Source organism: Lipomyces oligophaga, assembly GCF_038497815.1.
Source record: "Lipomyces oligophaga strain CBS 7107 unplaced genomic scaffold V1516scaffold_4, whole genome shotgun sequence".
NCBI lineage: Eukaryota > Fungi > Ascomycota > Lipomycetes > Lipomycetales > Lipomycetaceae > Lipomyces > [Lipomyces] oligophaga.
The window spans coordinates 418,581-436,030 of NW_027117788.1; the positions used below are offsets into that span (position 1 = coordinate 418,581).

Consider the following 17,450-nt stretch of genomic DNA (forward strand, 5'->3'; position numbering starts at 1 on the left):
CACCTGAACCTGTGGATAGTTTTGCCCATGGGAAAAGATATCGCTGCATCATCAACTACCAATTCTCAAATTTCCGCAATTACGTCTCCGCAAGTGTCGCATTCTCAACCTTTAGGCGGATCTACCCCTGCTACTGTCCACGGCGCGCATCCGAACGCTTATTCCGCTGGTTCCACTCCTCATAGAGTTGGACCCCGGGGAGTTAGCAATTCTCAGTTTTCTCCGAATTATGGTATTCCGCAACAAAACACCAAGCAGACTCGAAACAATCGATTCTATTCGCATTCTCCCAATGTTGGCCACCAGACTCAACCTGCTTCCTATGCCATGAATATGGCTCCTCCGCAATATTATTTGCCGCAACATATTTATGGCCAACCGCAGTCGGTATGGAAACTCCCTAGCATTTCTACTCTCTGACTGGAGACTAACTTTCTCCTAGGTGCCTGATCAGCAACCACTTTTTGCTGCTTACGGTCAGTATCCGCCCGCCGGAAATTATCGGCAGCCTAATATGGGCGGTCCTAGTTCCGTTTCCATGCAACAGTCGTTCTATCCTGTGAGCGATCGTTCTACCTATTCGTCTATCTCGGACCAGTCGGTGACCCCAAAGTTTGGTTCAGATACGACTGCATCTTCCCCGCAATTGTCGACGGCCTCGGTCTCTATTACACCGGTATCGGTCGCTAGTACACCAGCTAAGCCGGTTAGTCGAGCACTAAAAATTGTTAATCCTGAAACCATGAAGGAAGTCAAATATGTGCAAAAGCCATCCACTACTGCCACTTCGCCTGTTCCTACGGAGGCTACCCCAGGAGAGTCTCGTTCATCGACGCCAGTCACCACTTCTGCTTCGCCTGCTTTGTCTGGTACTGCTTCTCCGGTAAAATCTGCTGCTACAGTGCCAGCTCATTTTGGACATAATCGTACAGGCAGTGGTACACCAATCATTTCGGAGGCTGAGAAACGTGATGTTGCCAAGTCGATGAGAGAGCAAGTCATGCAGAAGCTCCAAACGGAAGAAGAAGAGAAAAAGAAAGCTGCTGAAGCGGTTGCTGCGAAATTAAAGGCAGAAGAAGAAGAGAAGGAACGTATTAAAAGAGAGGCGGAAGAGGCAGAGAAGAGGGCAGCCGAAGAACTTGCTAAAAAGGAGGAAGAAGAACGTTTGAAGGAGGAGGAAGAATTGCGTCTTAAAAAGGAGGAAGAATTGCGTCTTAAACAAGAGGAAGAATTGCGTCTCAAAAGGGAGGAAGAAGAACGTATTCAAAAGGAAGTTGAAGAACGTGAAAGGCAAGAGGGACTTAAGAAAGAGCAGGAGGAGGCGGCCGCTGCTGCCGCTGCTGCTGCTGCTGCTGCTACTTTGGCAGCAGAAGAAGTTTCTCTTAATGCTGACATCTCTGAGTTAAACGATGCCGATGGCATCAAATCAGAGAGTAAGCAAGTCGAAAAGACTGAGGCTGCGAAGCCAGCTCCTGAAGCCGACTACTCCTTTGCGATCTCACTTGAAAAGGCCAAACTCGCAGATGCTATTGCTGTGTCATATCCTCCTGAGATTAAAGCCCCTTTGAGTCCTATTTCTGCTCGAAAGTACGATCTACCTTTTCTTTTACAATTCAAGACGCTTGCTACTGGTAAGCCAGTTCAGGACTGGGATAAGCGATTTAAAAGTATTACGGAGAGCATAGACAATAAGAGGCCACATCTAAACCGTGCACCTAGTGGCAATGGGGGTTCTCGATCTTCAAGCGGAGGATCTCAACGATCGCAGACTATGGGAAATTGGGGTATGAACACTCCGATGGGTCATCTTAATGGTATGAGATCGTTCCCTCAATCAGGGCCAGGGATGGTTCGTCAAAATTCACAATCGTTAGATGCTGTTCATAATATAATGTCGACTATGCCTGGAACCCGGTCACGTCAAGGCGGGATGGGACCGGGCGGAGGCAATATGGGCAATATGCGAGGTAAGCAGCAACGGCTCGAGCGGACTAATTCCAACATGAGTGATCGGGGAGGAAATAATTCGAATGCGACCCCAGCGGCTCCGGCTGTTGAAGAGAAGAAGGCAGAGCCCTTGAAGATTTCTGAGGGAGGATGGAAACCACGTCGACGAGGTGCGGATGCGGAGAAGCAAGAGACCGCTCCTGACGGATCTGTGATTCTTTCACCGGAAATGGTTCAGCGCAAGGTCAATTCGCTTTTGAACAAGATGACGCTTGAATATTTTGACGATATTTCGGATCAAATCATCGAGATCATGGGTCAGGCAAAGTGGGAGAAAGATGGTCGCACACTGCGCCAAGTTATTACGCTTGTGTTTGAAAAGGCGACTGACGAGGCACACTGGTCGAACATGTATGCACGATTCTGTCGAAAAGTCTGTGATTCGTTGAGCGATGATGTGCAAGAGGAAGGATATGTGGACAAAAAGACAGGAGAGCCGATTAGTGGAGGTAATCTATTCCGGCGGTACTTGCTGGCAAAATGTCAAGAGAAGTTCGAAAAGGGATGGAAGAGTGACATGCCTGACGCGCCTCCAGGCTCGAATGAGCTGGATGACGAGTACTATAAGGCTGCTATGGTGAAACGACGAGGTCTTGGACTTGTCCGATTTGTAGGTGAATTGTATATGCTTGATATGTTGCAAGAGAAGACGATTCATCGGTGTGTACACTCGCTTCTTATACCCGAGGAGGCCGAGCTTGAGTCTGCTGTTGGACTGTTGCGCACAGTTGGGCCACATTTGGACTCATTGGATAATCGCCAAGAGTACATGCAAGTGTACTACGACCGGATCGAGGCAATTATCAACAACAAGGACAGCAATCTGAGCAGTCGGATAAAGTTTATGTTACTGGATTTGCTTGATCTTCGAGCACACAGATGGAAATCAAAAGCCGGCAACGCTGGGCCGAAGACCATTTCAGAAATCCATAAAGAAGCTCAGCGAGAACAGTACTTGAAGGACGTGGGTAAGATGCGGCAGCCCAATCGATCGGGATCGTTCCGATAAATCACAATCATTGTTCTAAACTCACTTCATTTCGCTTTTCTTGGTTTACCCGTCTTATCCCTCTACGTTCACTTCTACATAACCATCTCATTCTGTCATGAGCATCCGCACTTTATATCCCCGCTCACCTTAAAAAATTTATGTTTTGCATTTTCAGTTTTTTATGTTTCTTTTCGTTGATTGTTTATTGATCTGTTTAGCTAGTCGAGCGAATGAAGATAAAGAGACCTTTTATTATTTTATTATATATTTCGGAATCGGTTATGAATATAAGATTTATTTGTCAAATTAGAGGTCACCTTATTGTAGCAGTATGGATTTTTAATCGTTATACCCTTGAAATTTTAAAGCAAAGAATGGGTTTCCACTCATGTACTCTCAAATATTGATAGGAATTGTTCATGTCATTTCAGTGAGGTGTTGCAACAGTTTGCTATATTGAGGGAATGATGAAATTCAAACCAAATTTCTTGGATTTACTTCAAAATGTGAAGTAGTCAAAAATTAATAGTGTAAAATGATTATGTATTTTCGATTCCTTTCGCTATAAATGTGAGCATTTAAGAATATTATGCGCAATCTAGCAATGTCCGGTGAAAATAAAGGTTGCTTATCATGAAAAAGGTAGTTATGCTAGATGCGGCAAAAGTAGGAGTTGATGAAATCGCAAAGAGAAAAAAGTCGAAATGGGCACGGATAGTTATTAACAGACTAACTAATGTTCTGTATTCGCACGTCTCAGTAATGTATGGGGCTGCCGACGCCGCCGTCGACTTGTAGGAGGAGGAGGCATAGAAAGAGGGGAGGAGTTAATTGAGGAGGATATCGAAGATGATGAAGACGACGAGGACGATGGCGGCGAGAGCGACTCAACGTTAGGTCGCGAAGAAGAACGCAAAGATGAAAAGGTCTGATAAGAAGACGACTGGAACGCCTTAAAAAATTCTTGAAATTTGATTTTTGTCGACCCTGATGCCGATGTGGCGGTGGCAGATACCGCTGATGTCGATGTGCTAGAGATCGCCGCGGTGGTCGCGAGAATGGGTAACGTCGACGACGACGATGAAATTCGTCGACTAGAAAATCGAGCACTGAAAGAATCTGAAACCGATCGGTGGGCGCGCAGATCACCGCTGCCACTACCTCCGCCATCACCGACAAATAACGCTTGAAATTTTTTATCTATGACAACAAAAGTGTCGGTAGTTCTCGGTGGCCGGATCAGGTTGGGTATCACAGAGATATCAGGAACAGCATTATTATTTTCAGAAGTTTGGCTTGCCAGATAGGTATTCGATTCAGCTGAGTTCAGCTTTCCGTGTGATATTGTTCGCTTCGGTCGAGCAACAACGAAATCTTCAGATCGTACCGTCGTTGTCGCAGGACAGAGCGGCAGTATATTGGCGATCATCCACTCCACAGGAAATATCAGCAGAACCATCAAGATCGTATGAAGTGCGAACAAAACTCGTAAGAGACTAACTAATACCATTGCTGGAAATCCGGTCTTGGTCTGTTTTGCCATTTTGGGTATCCTGTTGGTATATCTCGACTGATTCTTCTAGGATAAATGGTTTGATTTCAAGTTTGATTCCATATCAATCTTTTGGCAAAATGACTGGATGATGTTGACATGTATCCTAATTGGGAAAGACATAATCCAAAAAAAAATTCTAAAATCAAAGTAATAATTTAGAAATTATAAATAAATAAACAAAGTCTGTAAATAAATCAATAGAATAATTAAATAAAATTACCAAGCTTTTAAATGGAAGTTGTGCTACAACATTACGTTGATTTCTATTTAACCTTCACCCAAACGATTCTTTCCACACAAATCCCTTGTACTGGCGTAAATGAAAGCATTAAATCAACTAGCAGCGGGAAACTTATTCCATAGATATACAGATTATAGAAAATCAAATATCCGGTTGTGAACTGTGTGTGGTACGCCTATTGGCAACTGTTCATTTCGTGATAATCAATCACGATGAGTTTGATAAATTCCATGGACTCCATGGATGTTGATGGACCAGGTAGACTCTTATGCTCTCTCCAATTCTAGCATGTACTAATGAATATTTGGCTTAGCCCGAAAAAAAGCGGTGAATCGACTTAAGAGAGGAGGATCTGCAGGCCGCGGATCAACAAGAGGAGGCCGAACTGGCCAAGGAAATTCAAGACGGTCTGCTACATCTGCGCCGACAGGTGAATGGGGTCACGACATGTATAAGCTTCAGACGGCGCTCGATCCGAAATTTAGCACGAGGAAATTAGAAAATAAACCAACCACGAAAGGGAAGTCTCTAGCGATGAACTCGTTGGCAGCTAGAATAGGAAAACCAGGAAACGCTGGCGGATCGCATGCACAGCAACCAGGCGGAGGAGTAGAAAAGCGGAAAAGTATGATGGCAAAAAGTCTGGCTCACAATCCGCTCTTTGCAGCGCTGCAAGGCGAACGAGTTAAATCTGGCCCTATGGCGACAAAAGCCAAACAGAGTCCTAACATTACAGCGACACTAACAGTCCCGCCAACGGGACCAGCTGCTGGACCACACACGATATCGAAGCAGGCTAAGCAACAGCAACCAAAAATAATACGACAATCTTATGAGATTCGCGGCGGAAGCAACACGAAATCATATGTACAGATCCAGAATCTAGCGCCTGGAACGACAGACGCAGACGTGGTTGCGTTTCTGACGAAGCTCGGCGGTGAGGTGGAGACATGCGCGACTTATTTACATGCTGCGAGTGGAACAATCACAGCCGAACTATTGTTCAATGACCGAGCGAATGCACAAAATTGTGTTAGTCAAATTGACCAGGCAATGGCGGACGGCCGAGTGATTCGAGCGTTTCTTGTGAATCCTCATCAACTTCGAGCTCTTGTTAATGTGCAAACCGTGCAGACACCGCCCATCATGCATTCCACAATGCCAATGAATATGCCGATGAGCGTGCCGATGGCAGTTCCAGCCGTTCACGTTCCGCAGAAACAAAACCAACATCAAAATCATACAGTGGTGTACCAGGACGGAACGTACGGCGTAAGCAGTTCAGGCGCTCTGTACAGCGACCAGATTATGAAGCGGGGTCGGGGATTTTTACAAAGATAGTTTCGCAATTATATATTTTCTGTTTTTACTGCAGTAGCATTTAGAAATAAATTTAAACATTTCTTGAATAAGTGGTACCTCCGATATACGTATCTGATTCCGCGCTCCCTCCTGTCTAGGTTAGGGCATAGAATTTGACCACGTCGAGCTCTCCAGATAATAAGTCCAATTTTATTTTATTCCTGTTTTTGATTAGATCCCTTGCAGATCGCTATCACTAAGTGGAATTGATCAAAGTATGTTGTTATGACTCAGACATTGCGGCTATAAAAAACTGACAGAAAGCAGTGTTGCGGTGGCAGTGGTTTCTGGTATATCTACTCGTGGTAGCGAGTGCCGTGTTTGCAGGAGCAGACTACTATAAGGTATGTTCATTTTCACTCCTTTCAGGACTACCAATTCTGCGGTAGTGGACGATATTAACGTAAGGGGGAAAGATTCTAGGCGTTGGCAAGGATGCTACAGAGAAACAAATCAAGAGCGCGTACCGGCAGTTGAGCAAGAAGTATCACCCGGACAAGAACCCGGGCAACAAGGAGGCCGAAGAGAAATTTGTCCAGCTAGCTGAGGCTTACGAGGTGCTGAACGACAAGGAGAAGCGCGGGATTTACGATCGATACGGCGAGGAAGGATTAAAGCAGGGAGCCGGCGGCGGAGGGCCAGGAGGAGGAGCAGGATTTGGAAATGATCCGTTTGACCTGTTTTCTCGGTTCTTTGGAGGCGGTGGACACTTCCGTGGAGCTAGAAGAGGACCGAATATGGAGGCACGGATCTCGGTGACGCTGGAGCAGCTGTACGAGGGAACAGAGCTGGAGTTCACGGTGCCGGTGCAGACGATCTGCGAGACTTGCGGAGGCAGCGGGTCTGCAGACGGAGAAACACACCGGTGCGGATCGTGTGGAGGTCAAGGAATGAAAGTTGTGCGAAGACAGCTGGCACCGGGTATGTTCCAGACGGTTAAAATGCCGTGCGATGTATGCGGAGGTCGCGGCCAGGTTATTGCACACGCGTGCAAGGTCTGCGGAGGAGCAAAGATCGTGAAGGAGATGCGGACACACACGATTCCGATCGAGCCCGGCACGCCTCGAGGGACGCGGGTTGTGTTTGAGAACGAGGCTGATGAGAGCCCGGAATGGGAGGCCGGCGACCTGTATGTCGAGGTCGAGGAACTGCAGGAATCAAGCAAGGGTCGGCATGGATATCGACGGCGGGGTGCAGATCTGTTCCGACGTGAGGTGCTGAGCGCGAAGGAAGCGCTGTACGGCGGCTGGCGGCGCGACGTCGTGTTTGTGGACGGCAAGACAAATGTCACTTTGAGCAGGAAGTCTGGAGAGAGCGTTCAGGCCGGCGAGCGCGAGGTCATCCGAAACAAGGGCATGCCACGGTTCAGAGAAGCAGGCAAGCACGGAGACCTGGTGATCGAGTATGTGGTTATCATGCCCGGTAAGGGAAGGGCCAAAAAAGGCCACGACGAGCTATAGAGGCGATTATGTAATATAAGCAAACAAATATACATACATACATTTCATAAATCGATAAATGCAGACACTTGTACATGCATATATTTATAGACTTATATACTCAAATATTCAAATACTTATATACTCAAATACTTGTATACTCAAATACTTGTATACTCATATACTCATATACTCATATACCCATATACTCACCCATACTTATGCTATACTCATTTCCGCACAATGCCACACACAATGCCCCATGCCTGACCCTTGAAATCTTCGTAGCAATTACGTAATCGGCCCTGAAGAGTACGAGTGACTTTGCTTACAGGGCGGTCAGGTGCTGGCTGGGCGTGCGGATGGCACTTGGGTAGAGCAGAAGCGGGGTCGGAGATTTCGAGGTGCGGGGTCGGGGGAGAGAAGGAAGGCAGGGCAACAAGGCCGAAGATCCAGGGAGTGAGGATGTCTTGGAGCAGATGGATTTTTTGGGCGAGCTTTGGAAGCTGTGACGGGCTTTTTGTAACGGAAATTTGGCTTTGTGAGTCCAATTACGGAGAATTTGGCAAGAGTCGGGTCTGCTCATCAGTTGCACGCTCAGCGCAGCATCCAGCGTAGAGAATTGGCGGCATCCCACCGTGGAATATAGCTTCCGCTTCAGTACAGGATTAGCAGAATCTGCGCTTGTCGGACACTCCGCCGGAACACGTGTGTGGAGTGTGGGTTTGAAACCATCTGTGGCTTGCGCTAGACAAAGGGCCCAGGCGATGGAGGGGTACGTCGGCGTGAGCGTCTGTGAACGTACTCCCACAACAAGCTACGACGACTACGACGACTACTACTACGACGACCAGAAGGGCAGCTGTGGGCAGGAGATCTAGCACCAGAGTATGTCCAGAGACCTCGAGTGCCTTGAAAACCTGTTGGAGGCAGTAAATAAAAACTAGCTCCAACCGTACTACGAGCGTGTGCTCTACTATATCACGATTCATTTGAATATCTGTAGAATTAACCGACCGATCAGGCGATCATGTTTGCCCGTCATCAGTCATGAGATCCGTAACTACTTTTCTCTATTTAACAGTGTTCAACAGACAAGCTCACTCACAATCGGTCTCTGATCCCACGGCCAACTGTCCACACAATCTGATTAATCCGCTAATCCACGCAACCACCCACTCTCAAATCAAAACACACTCCCTCAACTATCTACATCTTTCTCACATTATCCCACCCCCTCCATCAACAAAACCCTCGATCCCGTCGGCCGAACGCTGTCCCTCATCATCGTTCGCCCTGCTCGCTGACCGACCCCTCGTTGCTCTACTCCTCCACCTTTCTCCAGACACACTCAGCGCTACAAGAACCTCAGTCCAGGTGTGCTTTACCGACCATTTCCCCAGCTTCCACCCCTCCAGCCCTCCAGCCTTTGCAGTCTCCAGTCGCCGGTCCCGCGTCACATCAAAGCTGCTCCACACGCGCTCACAAAGCCCCGCCCTCACCAGTCTCGAGTGCTCTCGGTGTTCTCGACTATCCTGCCGCCTACACAATCTCGCCTACTTTCACCACTCGTCTTCCCCTCTTTCGTTCCCCTCTCCGTCTACTTCCTCTTCTCCCAGCCTCTGAAGCCCCCCTCCACAGGACATGTATAAAGCGTTGCTCTCGCGCCCAGCTCTATCTCGTTTCTCTTCTCGTTCATCCCCAGCAATCACAGCTTCCCTCAGATCCTCTCTCAGATCCTCTCTCAGATCCTCTATCAAATCTTCCTACCCAATCAACTTCTGTCTCGCCAGATCTCTCACAATGGCTGCAAGCATCCCCAAGACCCAAAAGGCTATCGTCTTCGAAAAGAGCGGCGGCCCCCTCCTCTACAAGGACATTCCCGTTCCTACTCCAGGCCCGGATGAGATTCTCATCAATGTCAAGTACTCCGGTGTCTGCCACACCGATCTCCACGCTTGGAAGGGTGACTGGCCCCTTGACACCAAGCTTCCTCTCGTAGGAGGCCACGAGGGTGCCGGTGTCGTCGTCGCCAAAGGCGACAATGTCACCAACTTCGAGATTGGCGACCATGCTGGCATCAAGTGGCTCAATGGATCTTGCCTGTCCTGCGAGTTCTGCAATCTCGGATTCGAGCCAAATTGCGCCAGCGCTCTTCTTTCCGGCTACACCGTCGACGGTTCCTTCCAGCAGTACGCTATCGCAAAGGCTATCCATGCCGCTTCCATCCCCAAGGAGGCTGATCTTGCCCAGGTTGCTCCCATTCTTTGCGCCGGTATCACTGTCTACAAGGCTCTCAAGGAGTCTGGCGCTAAGCCTGGCCAATGGGTTGCCATCACCGGTGCTGGTGGCGGTCTCGGAACTCTCTGCATTCAGTACGCCCGCGCCATGGGTCTTCGAGTTTTGGGTGTCGATACTGGTGCTCCTAAGGAGGCTCTTGCTACTGAGCTCGGTGCTGAGATCTTTGTTGATTTCGCAAAGACTCCTGATATTGTGAGCGAGATCATCAAGCTCACCAATGGCGGCCCTCACGCTGTTGTCAATGTTGCTGCCGCTGAGAAGCCTTTCTCGCTCTCTTGCCAGTACGTCCGTCCTCGCGGTACTGTTGTTGCTGTCGGTCTTCCCGGAAACGCCTACATTAAGTCTGAGATTTTCTCGACTGTCATCAAGGCCATCACCATCAAGGGCTCTTATGTCGGAAACCGTGCCGATACTACCGAGGCCATTGACTTCTTTGTTCGCGGCCTTGTCTCGTCGCCTATCAAGGTTGTCGGTCTTTCCGAATTGCCTCAGGTCTACGAGCTCATGTCCAAGGGCGAGATTGCTGGCCGCTACGTTCTTGATACTTCCAAGTAAAAAGTGACTTCCATTGGTCTGCTGGCGGGCTGTGGTGATTAGCTATTTCCAATAAATGTTTTCTTTAAATCCCAATTTTGGTAACATGACGACATGAATAAACTTTATTTTGTAATCGCGATTTTCTCGCTTAATGCGCGCCGCAGCGCATAACTTTTGCCCACCAATCCCCGGAAGCCTGCTAGTGCCTCGCCGAGGCTACCGCCGGAATAATAACATGATTTTGACTCTGTCGACGACCCAGCGCGATATTATTTTAACAATGTCAGCAAAACGAGACCATCGACTGATTTTTCGTTCATTTGCTGCACGTAGTGTTGCAGGTATCGTCCGTGTGTGGGTACGTACCTCTATGGCAGCAACGGAGACAGCAAATTAACGAAACTGATTGTGCGTGTCTCTGTAAGTTTTAGTTATCTGAATTTATTTTCTCGAATCAAGAAGCTGTATTTTCAACTGTTTTCAGCTGTTTTCAATTTTATTCTTTGTTTAACTGTTGCTTAATTTGATCGCGCGTTCTCCATTGCTGTCTTTAAGCGCGCCTGTATATGGAAAGCCACTTTGTGAAGTGCACCGTACAGGAGAGACCTAATGTGAACATAACGCATGAATTTCACATAATTCAAATTTTCGAAAGAATAATTCAAGTAGATTGAAAAATCCACAAGATTGCATATGCAGTATTTTGCTGACTAAATGGAGGAGATTGAAACCAAAATTGAATAGTTAATCTCCTTGTTGGCTTGCCTACTTCAATTGAGATCTGTCTTCTTTACAGAAGGTTCATAGACATGAACGAAAGGGAATTAGCTCTCCGCCCTTGACTCTCTTGGATTAGGCTACATGTATGATCAAAAGTCGGTGAGTTAAAAAAGCTTACAGCAGGTTCAGGGTCTACAAGATTTTCAACATTGGATTAGACAAATGTGCTAAACTGATTCCGTCAATACATATGGAGATTACGGTTTCATACTTGGTTTGTATAAAAGCAATAGGAAATGCTGCATGCTCTAGAAGATATAACCCCGAAATGAGTAATCAGTCTCAGCTCATGCATAGTTTTATTAAGAATCTAGCAGTCTGCATAGCCAAACTAGCACTACACAACTAAAACAATGTTCTGAAAGCTTTGCATAGGATGGTAAAATTTACTATTACCAATATGGATTGATTGGACATATAGGCAGTTTCATCACATGACATCACATGACATCACATGATACTTGAGGTACAAACAGCTTAAATATAGCAAATTGGCACAGCCAATCAGAAAGCGTGTGATGTTGCTTGTTCAAGGACGCGGCAAGAGCCATGGAAGTTGCCTTCCGGCAAGAGAGCAGGGGAATAAATATTCAGATTCCTAAAGTGAAAAGCGTTGTACTTAATTTGTTTTTGAGCTCATAGAAATATTTTAATATTTGATATCACTCTTCCGCTAAGAACAAATGGCTTCTATTTTTGCGCGTCGTGCGATTCGGGCACGGTCTGTCAATCGGCCATGCATTTCTACTATTTCTTCTCGGCAGTCGCATGCACTATCAGTTGTAAGTTCAATCAGAATTTTTTTTATGGCTGAGAATCGGGAATGGAAATCCCAGGAATCAACATGGATCTAACGCGGACCAGCATCGCAACACGCCCGAGAACAATCCGGACATTCCGTTCGAATTCACGGCGGAGAACCAAGAACGAGCAAAGTCGATTATCGCTAAATATCCGAGCAATTATAAGAAAGGCGCTGTGATGCCGCTACTGGATTTAGGCCAGCGACAGCTTGGTTTTACGTCTATTTCTGTGATGAATTACGTTGCGAAGCTGGTGAACATGCCACCTATGCGTGTTTATGAAGTTGCGACCTTTTACACAATGTACAACCGAACGCCAATGGGTAAATACCATCTCCAAGTCTGCACGACCACGCCTTGTCAGTTGTGTGGATCTGACGGAATAATGCATGCCGTTCAGACACATTTGAATATCAAACCAGGCGAGACTACTCCGGACAAGTTGTTCACTTTGTCGGAAGTTGAATGTCTCGGTGCCTGTGTCAACGCACCTATGATCGCCATTAACGACGACTATTACGAAGATCTCACTCCCGCAGGGGTTGTCAAAATCTTGTCGGATATCCAAAGTGGACTTGCTCCGAAAATCGGACCAGAGTCCGGGCGCGCAACTTGTGAACCTTTCTCTGGCCAGAAGGTGTTACTTCGGGAAAAGCCATATTCAGGTCCAGAATTTACACGGTCCGATTTGTAATTTGTTCGCATTTGATTATATTTTTTAGGTTAGGTTAATTTCATTATCATTTTCATCACGTAATGTTCCTGTATTATATTTAACTATACCCACATCAAAACCAATAGAACAAATCAAGTTACTATAATTTTCTCAGCTTCGCAATCAACTCAGCGCTTTCTTTTGCGTAATCAAATGGTTTAGCCGACAGCACAGAATAACGTGGTCGAGTCGTGTTCTGGTACGTATTAACCGAACCTTTGATTCGAAATTCGTATTGCAGCCCTGTTCGCTTCTGGATAGCCGCAACAAACAAATCGTTATCTTCATTACGAAGCTTATACAAGTCGTCTGCGGAAGATCCTAGAAGCATACGACCGACATCGTCGAACGCGGTGGCCCAGATCTGATTCGTATGATCTACGAGCAAGAAGCGCAAAATATACCGATACTCTGGAGACTCGTATTCCTTGTCACACTTTTCGCAGCGCCAGGACCCGCCGACAGATGATTCCACCATTTTTTTCTTGCAATCTTCTTTCGGACACGCAGGATATGCAAACGTGTCTGTGGTGAACGTGGATATGGTAGCCTTCGTGGCGAAAAAATCGGGCTTCTCGTTCATGCCAAGCTCTTCGCGCTTGACTTCTTCAAGTGTCTTTACAGGGTCATTGCCGATTCCGCTAGTTGTGCCGGCAGTAGCGCCAACAGACATGAACTCGGACGTCTTTCCGGCTCCCTCATACCAACCTCGGAGCTTATACGCCTCAGGGAGGTCCGGATTAATGGCGATGGTCGAGCTGTTGAGGCAACTGAGACTGCGGCCATTGAAATCCGAGACCTTGATTCCCTTGAACGCAATGACCTGTCCAACCGAACCCGCGAAGTTCTTTGCATCGTCACCCCAGAGCGTGACATTAACCGACATGCCCGATTGATCGACTATAGTCAAGTTGCGTCGGTTGTTTGGTCGGCCAGTCGCTTTCGTGATGGACTCTTGTACGTCGCGGACTTCCTTAATGGCGCCAATGACATCGACGATTGAGTTATTATTCAACGAATTCAGCGAGGGAAGATTTTCAAGAAAGTTAAATCGCTGTTGCGGGATCCGCGATGTAGCGCCTTCATCGCCACAGGGCTCAATACTGGTACGTTCTTCAAAAGTAATTTCAAACTCGTTGGGGAGCGCGGAAAATTGCTTCTTCGCAGGTCCCACTCGACATCCGGAAATGTAGTAGACCTCACCCTCCTGAAGTAGATTGTAGAAATCGTCACATTGCTTGTTAAACCCTGTCGCCTTGATCTCGCTCGTCTCATCGATAAAGTTAACACTGAAGAGCTTACCCTGGCCTCGGGCGCTGTGATATTCTCGAATTGACGACTTGCTCGACACTCGGGCTTTAATTGTCCATTTATTCTGGTATGGTGACAGACTCGAAATCTTATACAAATTTGGACGATCCGGTGCGCCGCCGACACTAGATACGGCATTGTAATTGCTATTATTCCCCATTGTAGTCTTAGGTTTTACATCTTGGTCTTGTCCAGTACTGGAACCATAAAAGGATGGGCCATGCGAGGGCTCATTAGTCGTACTCACAGTTGACCGCTCATTCGGAATCGCCATCGGTGCACCCAGTTTCTCGGGTGTGCCATATTGATCCAAAATCTGAAACGCTTCTATGACAAGCATCATGCGTCCTTTGTTATTCACCTGGCTGATATGATGGCTCAGGATCTCAATAATACAATTCTTCGGTGCAGTTGCATCACCTAATGTGCTTTGTAGCATTGTCTGGATATAATTCTCGCCATCTGACACCACAAATCTAAACCGACGTGGATCCCCAGCTTGCACTGGTCGGACTTGGAGAACTTGGACTGTCAGCCGCGGGTATTTCTCCGACGATCGACTCTCCATGATCTGAAGCAGACTACCTCTAGTAAGAGGAACCCCATTAAATCCGTCTGTCATATTGTTTATACTTTGATTTGACTGATGTTGATAGAATAATATAGGAGAAAGGAAGGTACGCGTAAGATCGTGAGATACTTCAGTCCGCGGAACTTTGTGGAACGCGTTCTCAGGGTAATTAATCACGTGATGTTAATTACGAAGAATTCCCATCTAACGCTGTTTTTGATATTCAAAATGAAATCAACAATCAGCTCTATTAAAACGCCTAATTTGTAACATAAATGACCCCGATAGAAAATCCCACTAGCAACGCCATAACAACAATACACGACATTAGCATTGATCGTCGAACCTGATGTGCTCTTGCTCCACCCCGTTTGCCAATCCCTGAACCCGTTAATCCATTCCCTCCAGCATGTGCTTGATTTCGTCTCATTCGGGCTTTGAGTCGCTGGCGACTATTCAGTCTGCGCCCATTACTTCCCCCTAGCATGGGCGCAGACTCGTCGATGGACTCCAGATCGTCGTCGTCGATGTCGATCGTGCCATCATCCTCCGACTCGTCATCCGGATAATTATCGATGCCCATGGCCGACGCGGCCCCTCGACTTACAAAGGGTCTTGGCGACGGCGGCGGAATCATTAGGCCCTTTGTAGAACCGTACAAATATCCAGCGGCCGTTGTAAATGCCCTAGGCTCAGGGCTCAGTAATGAGTTGATTTGTGAGCTTGGGCCGCTAGACTGGCCTGCTCGTGCTTGCTCAAGGACATCCGACATAGTACGACCTGAAACTGAGATCACGCTAGGCGACCGAGATGACTTGATAATCTGCGCCACGGACTCACTGGGGTTTCGCGGGTTTGTGGATCCGTAGACAAATACTTCATCGGAATCGTCGGAGTCGTGATCGTCGACCGCAGACGCGACTTTCGCCTCAAAAATGTCTGCTCTTGAAGGCGCATTCGCTTGTAAGGGTAGCGGCCTGGGTTTGCGTTTACGACTGCTTTTGACGGAATTCTTAACAGAGGAGTTTTTCCCACTTCGGACGCTGCTACCTGCGGACATCATCATCATCGTCGAGGATGATGAGCTAACAGCGCCCACAACAGCTGTCGGGACGGTCGCGACAGTTTCGGTCTCGACCGTCATTGCACTTTTGCCGCCGTCATGAGCTGCCGGCATTTGTCTCTTGACGGATCCAGAAGCAAGCGGCGTACCTGTGAACAGCCGACTGACCGATGCAGGAACTTCGTCTGAACGATATCCGCCGTCTGATTCAGATTCAGGATGGCCAGCATGATTATGCCGCTTCCGCCTCGCGTTCCTTCGAACCGTTCCTTCTTCAGTTGATATCGTCGCAGTCGACGCGTGCCGCGAACCTACTGCAGGTCTTGAAGGCGGTGACATTGGTCCAATCCTGCCTGAGTCTGCTACTTCAATTCCTGCACGTCCGCCACCACCTCCCGAAGAAGCGCGAATGGTCAAGGTAGAAGCCGTAGACGAATTTGACTCAACAGATATTTCGGACGAAGACGTTCGACTCGAGCTGTTAGAAGTTGTCGATGGACTTGGGGATGTCGATCGGTTCATTTTTGTCTGTTTGTATTATTTGATTAGATTCGAAGATATTTTAGTATTGCTATCGCACGTATTTATTCTTGTTTTGATTGCGCAGACGCGAACTTAGGCGTCGACCCCTGCTCCACTTCAGGTCGACCTTCGAAATTTTCCTCAGTAAAGCCTGCCAATGTTGAATTTAACCACGCGCTGTGGTATAATGCACTTTCTTCAGCTCGACATTTATCGACCGTCGTCCAAATTTGTAAGAGGGGTTTGGCTGATTTTCGTCAGTGGGATCTTTCATGTCTGGTCCAGCGCGTTCGGTCTTTGCTTGTTGTTACAGTGTGGAGTTTGGTCCCAATAACAATGCAAACTGTTGAGTCACTTATGCCAAATATATAACTATTTATGTGCTTTTTAGTCTGGCTGGATCAAGAGGAGGCTACAGTACTGATATACACGAGTTAGATTAAAATAGAACTTGGTTTATGGTGCCGGATTTATCCAACATCTGCTTTACATGGGATCTGGCCATTGAGCTAGAAAGACATAGACATCAGGAGGAACAAGCTTATTTACAAGTCCCCATTTTGCGCCAATCCCAATGCATCATGGAATGGACACAGAATAAATCATTCATATTCAGGTCTGGTTAGCAATGGAAGATTTGGTTAAACACCGCAAGAAAAGTGATATATATAGGATATTGTATTTGTAGAGAAAATTGAGGTGGTATGATTTACATAGAGCGAATTAGAGCGCAGGATCAACCGATGGAAGAATAATTTGGTTAGAAATTTGTATGCTACATGGAGTAAAATACTCAAATTATGCAGAATATCAGATACATGTTATAGATTTATTTTAATATGCTTGAGAATTTCTGACAATCTCCGTAGTTAACCAGTCTATGGTTAAGCAATGTTGGATTGAAATCAAGACGTTAGGACAGACAGTCCGCCACTGAGCGTATCCCAAGTGATTGAACATGTAGCAGAACCATAATCCTTCATTGGAAACGTTAGATTTGTAATAAATTTTGGATATTACAGAAATGTGAAACATTACGTATACGACGTCAGGCTAAAGAGCAATGGAAAGGATAGAACTAAACGTTATAGCCAGAACAGAAACCGATCGGTCGTTGTCCTAAACGAAATAACGGCAGATTTATAAAGACATAGAAACTACTGAATTCCTAATATTAAAATTAATCTTATTAAATCCAAACCCAATACTTGTACAAAAGTGAGTCTACTGCCGGCAGTATAACACATAGGAA

At 46.8% G+C, this 17,450-nt stretch overlaps 8 protein-coding genes across 8 annotated transcripts; 5 read left to right on the forward strand and 3 right to left on the reverse strand.

The window, feature by feature from the left end:
• Positions 1 to 27: 27 nt before the first annotated feature.
• On the forward strand, positions 28 to 3,016 carry V1516DRAFT_685495 (uncharacterized protein; the record flags this gene model as incomplete). The annotated part of the gene is made up of 2 exons (XM_066923621.1): positions 28 to 387; positions 443 to 3,016. 2 exons carry the CDS (start codon positions 28 to 30, stop codon positions 3,014 to 3,016), a joined length of 2,934 nt encoding a protein of 977 aa, XP_066777265.1.
• A 253-nt stretch (positions 3,017 to 3,269) lies between these two features.
• V1516DRAFT_674827 (uncharacterized protein) lies at positions 3,270 to 4,771 on the reverse strand. The gene has a single exon (XM_066922148.1). The coding sequence runs from the start codon at positions 4,539 to 4,541 to the stop codon at positions 3,732 to 3,734; it is 810 nt and encodes a 269-aa protein (XP_066777266.1). The 5' UTR covers positions 4,542 to 4,771; the 3' UTR covers positions 3,270 to 3,731.
• Positions 4,772 to 4,863: 92 nt separating this feature from the next.
• V1516DRAFT_674828 (uncharacterized protein) lies at positions 4,864 to 6,321 on the forward strand. The gene is made up of 2 exons (XM_066922149.1): positions 4,864 to 5,052; positions 5,108 to 6,321. The coding sequence occupies exons 1-2, from the start codon at positions 5,007 to 5,009 to the stop codon at positions 6,133 to 6,135; spliced, it is 1,074 nt and encodes a 357-aa protein (XP_066777267.1). The 5' UTR covers positions 4,864 to 5,006; the 3' UTR covers positions 6,136 to 6,321.
• V1516DRAFT_674830 (uncharacterized protein) lies at positions 6,322 to 7,722 on the forward strand. Its single transcript, XM_066922150.1, has 3 exons — positions 6,322 to 6,371; positions 6,424 to 6,500; positions 6,573 to 7,722. Coding segments are annotated over exons 1-3 (1,122 nt in total). The 5' UTR covers positions 6,322 to 6,370; the 3' UTR covers positions 7,617 to 7,722.
• A 1,676-nt stretch (positions 7,723 to 9,398) lies between these two features.
• Positions 9,399 to 10,451, forward strand: V1516DRAFT_664195 (chaperonin 10-like protein; the record flags this gene model as incomplete). Its single annotated transcript, XM_066920570.1, has 1 exon — positions 9,399 to 10,451. The coding sequence occupies one exon, from the start codon at positions 9,399 to 9,401 to the stop codon at positions 10,449 to 10,451; it is 1,053 nt and encodes a 350-aa protein (XP_066777269.1).
• Positions 10,452 to 11,896: 1,445 nt separating this feature from the next.
• Positions 11,897 to 12,710, forward strand: V1516DRAFT_624727 (thioredoxin-like [2Fe-2S] ferredoxin-domain-containing protein; the record flags this gene model as incomplete). Its single annotated transcript, XM_066919677.1, has 2 exons — positions 11,897 to 11,995; positions 12,078 to 12,710. 2 exons carry the CDS (start codon positions 11,897 to 11,899, stop codon positions 12,708 to 12,710), a joined length of 732 nt encoding a protein of 243 aa, XP_066777270.1.
• Positions 12,711 to 12,753: 43 nt separating this feature from the next.
• Positions 12,754 to 14,706, reverse strand: V1516DRAFT_674836 (uncharacterized protein). Its single transcript, XM_066922151.1, has one exon. It carries the CDS (start codon positions 14,662 to 14,664, stop codon positions 12,832 to 12,834), a length of 1,833 nt encoding a protein of 610 aa, XP_066777271.1. The 5' UTR covers positions 14,665 to 14,706; the 3' UTR covers positions 12,754 to 12,831.
• V1516DRAFT_674837 (vacuolar segregation subunit 7-domain-containing protein) lies at positions 14,707 to 16,520 on the reverse strand. The gene has a single exon (XM_066922152.1). The coding sequence runs from the start codon at positions 16,196 to 16,198 to the stop codon at positions 14,873 to 14,875; it is 1,326 nt and encodes a 441-aa protein (XP_066777272.1). The 5' UTR covers positions 16,199 to 16,520; the 3' UTR covers positions 14,707 to 14,872.
• Positions 16,521 to 17,450: the final 930 nt, after the last annotated feature.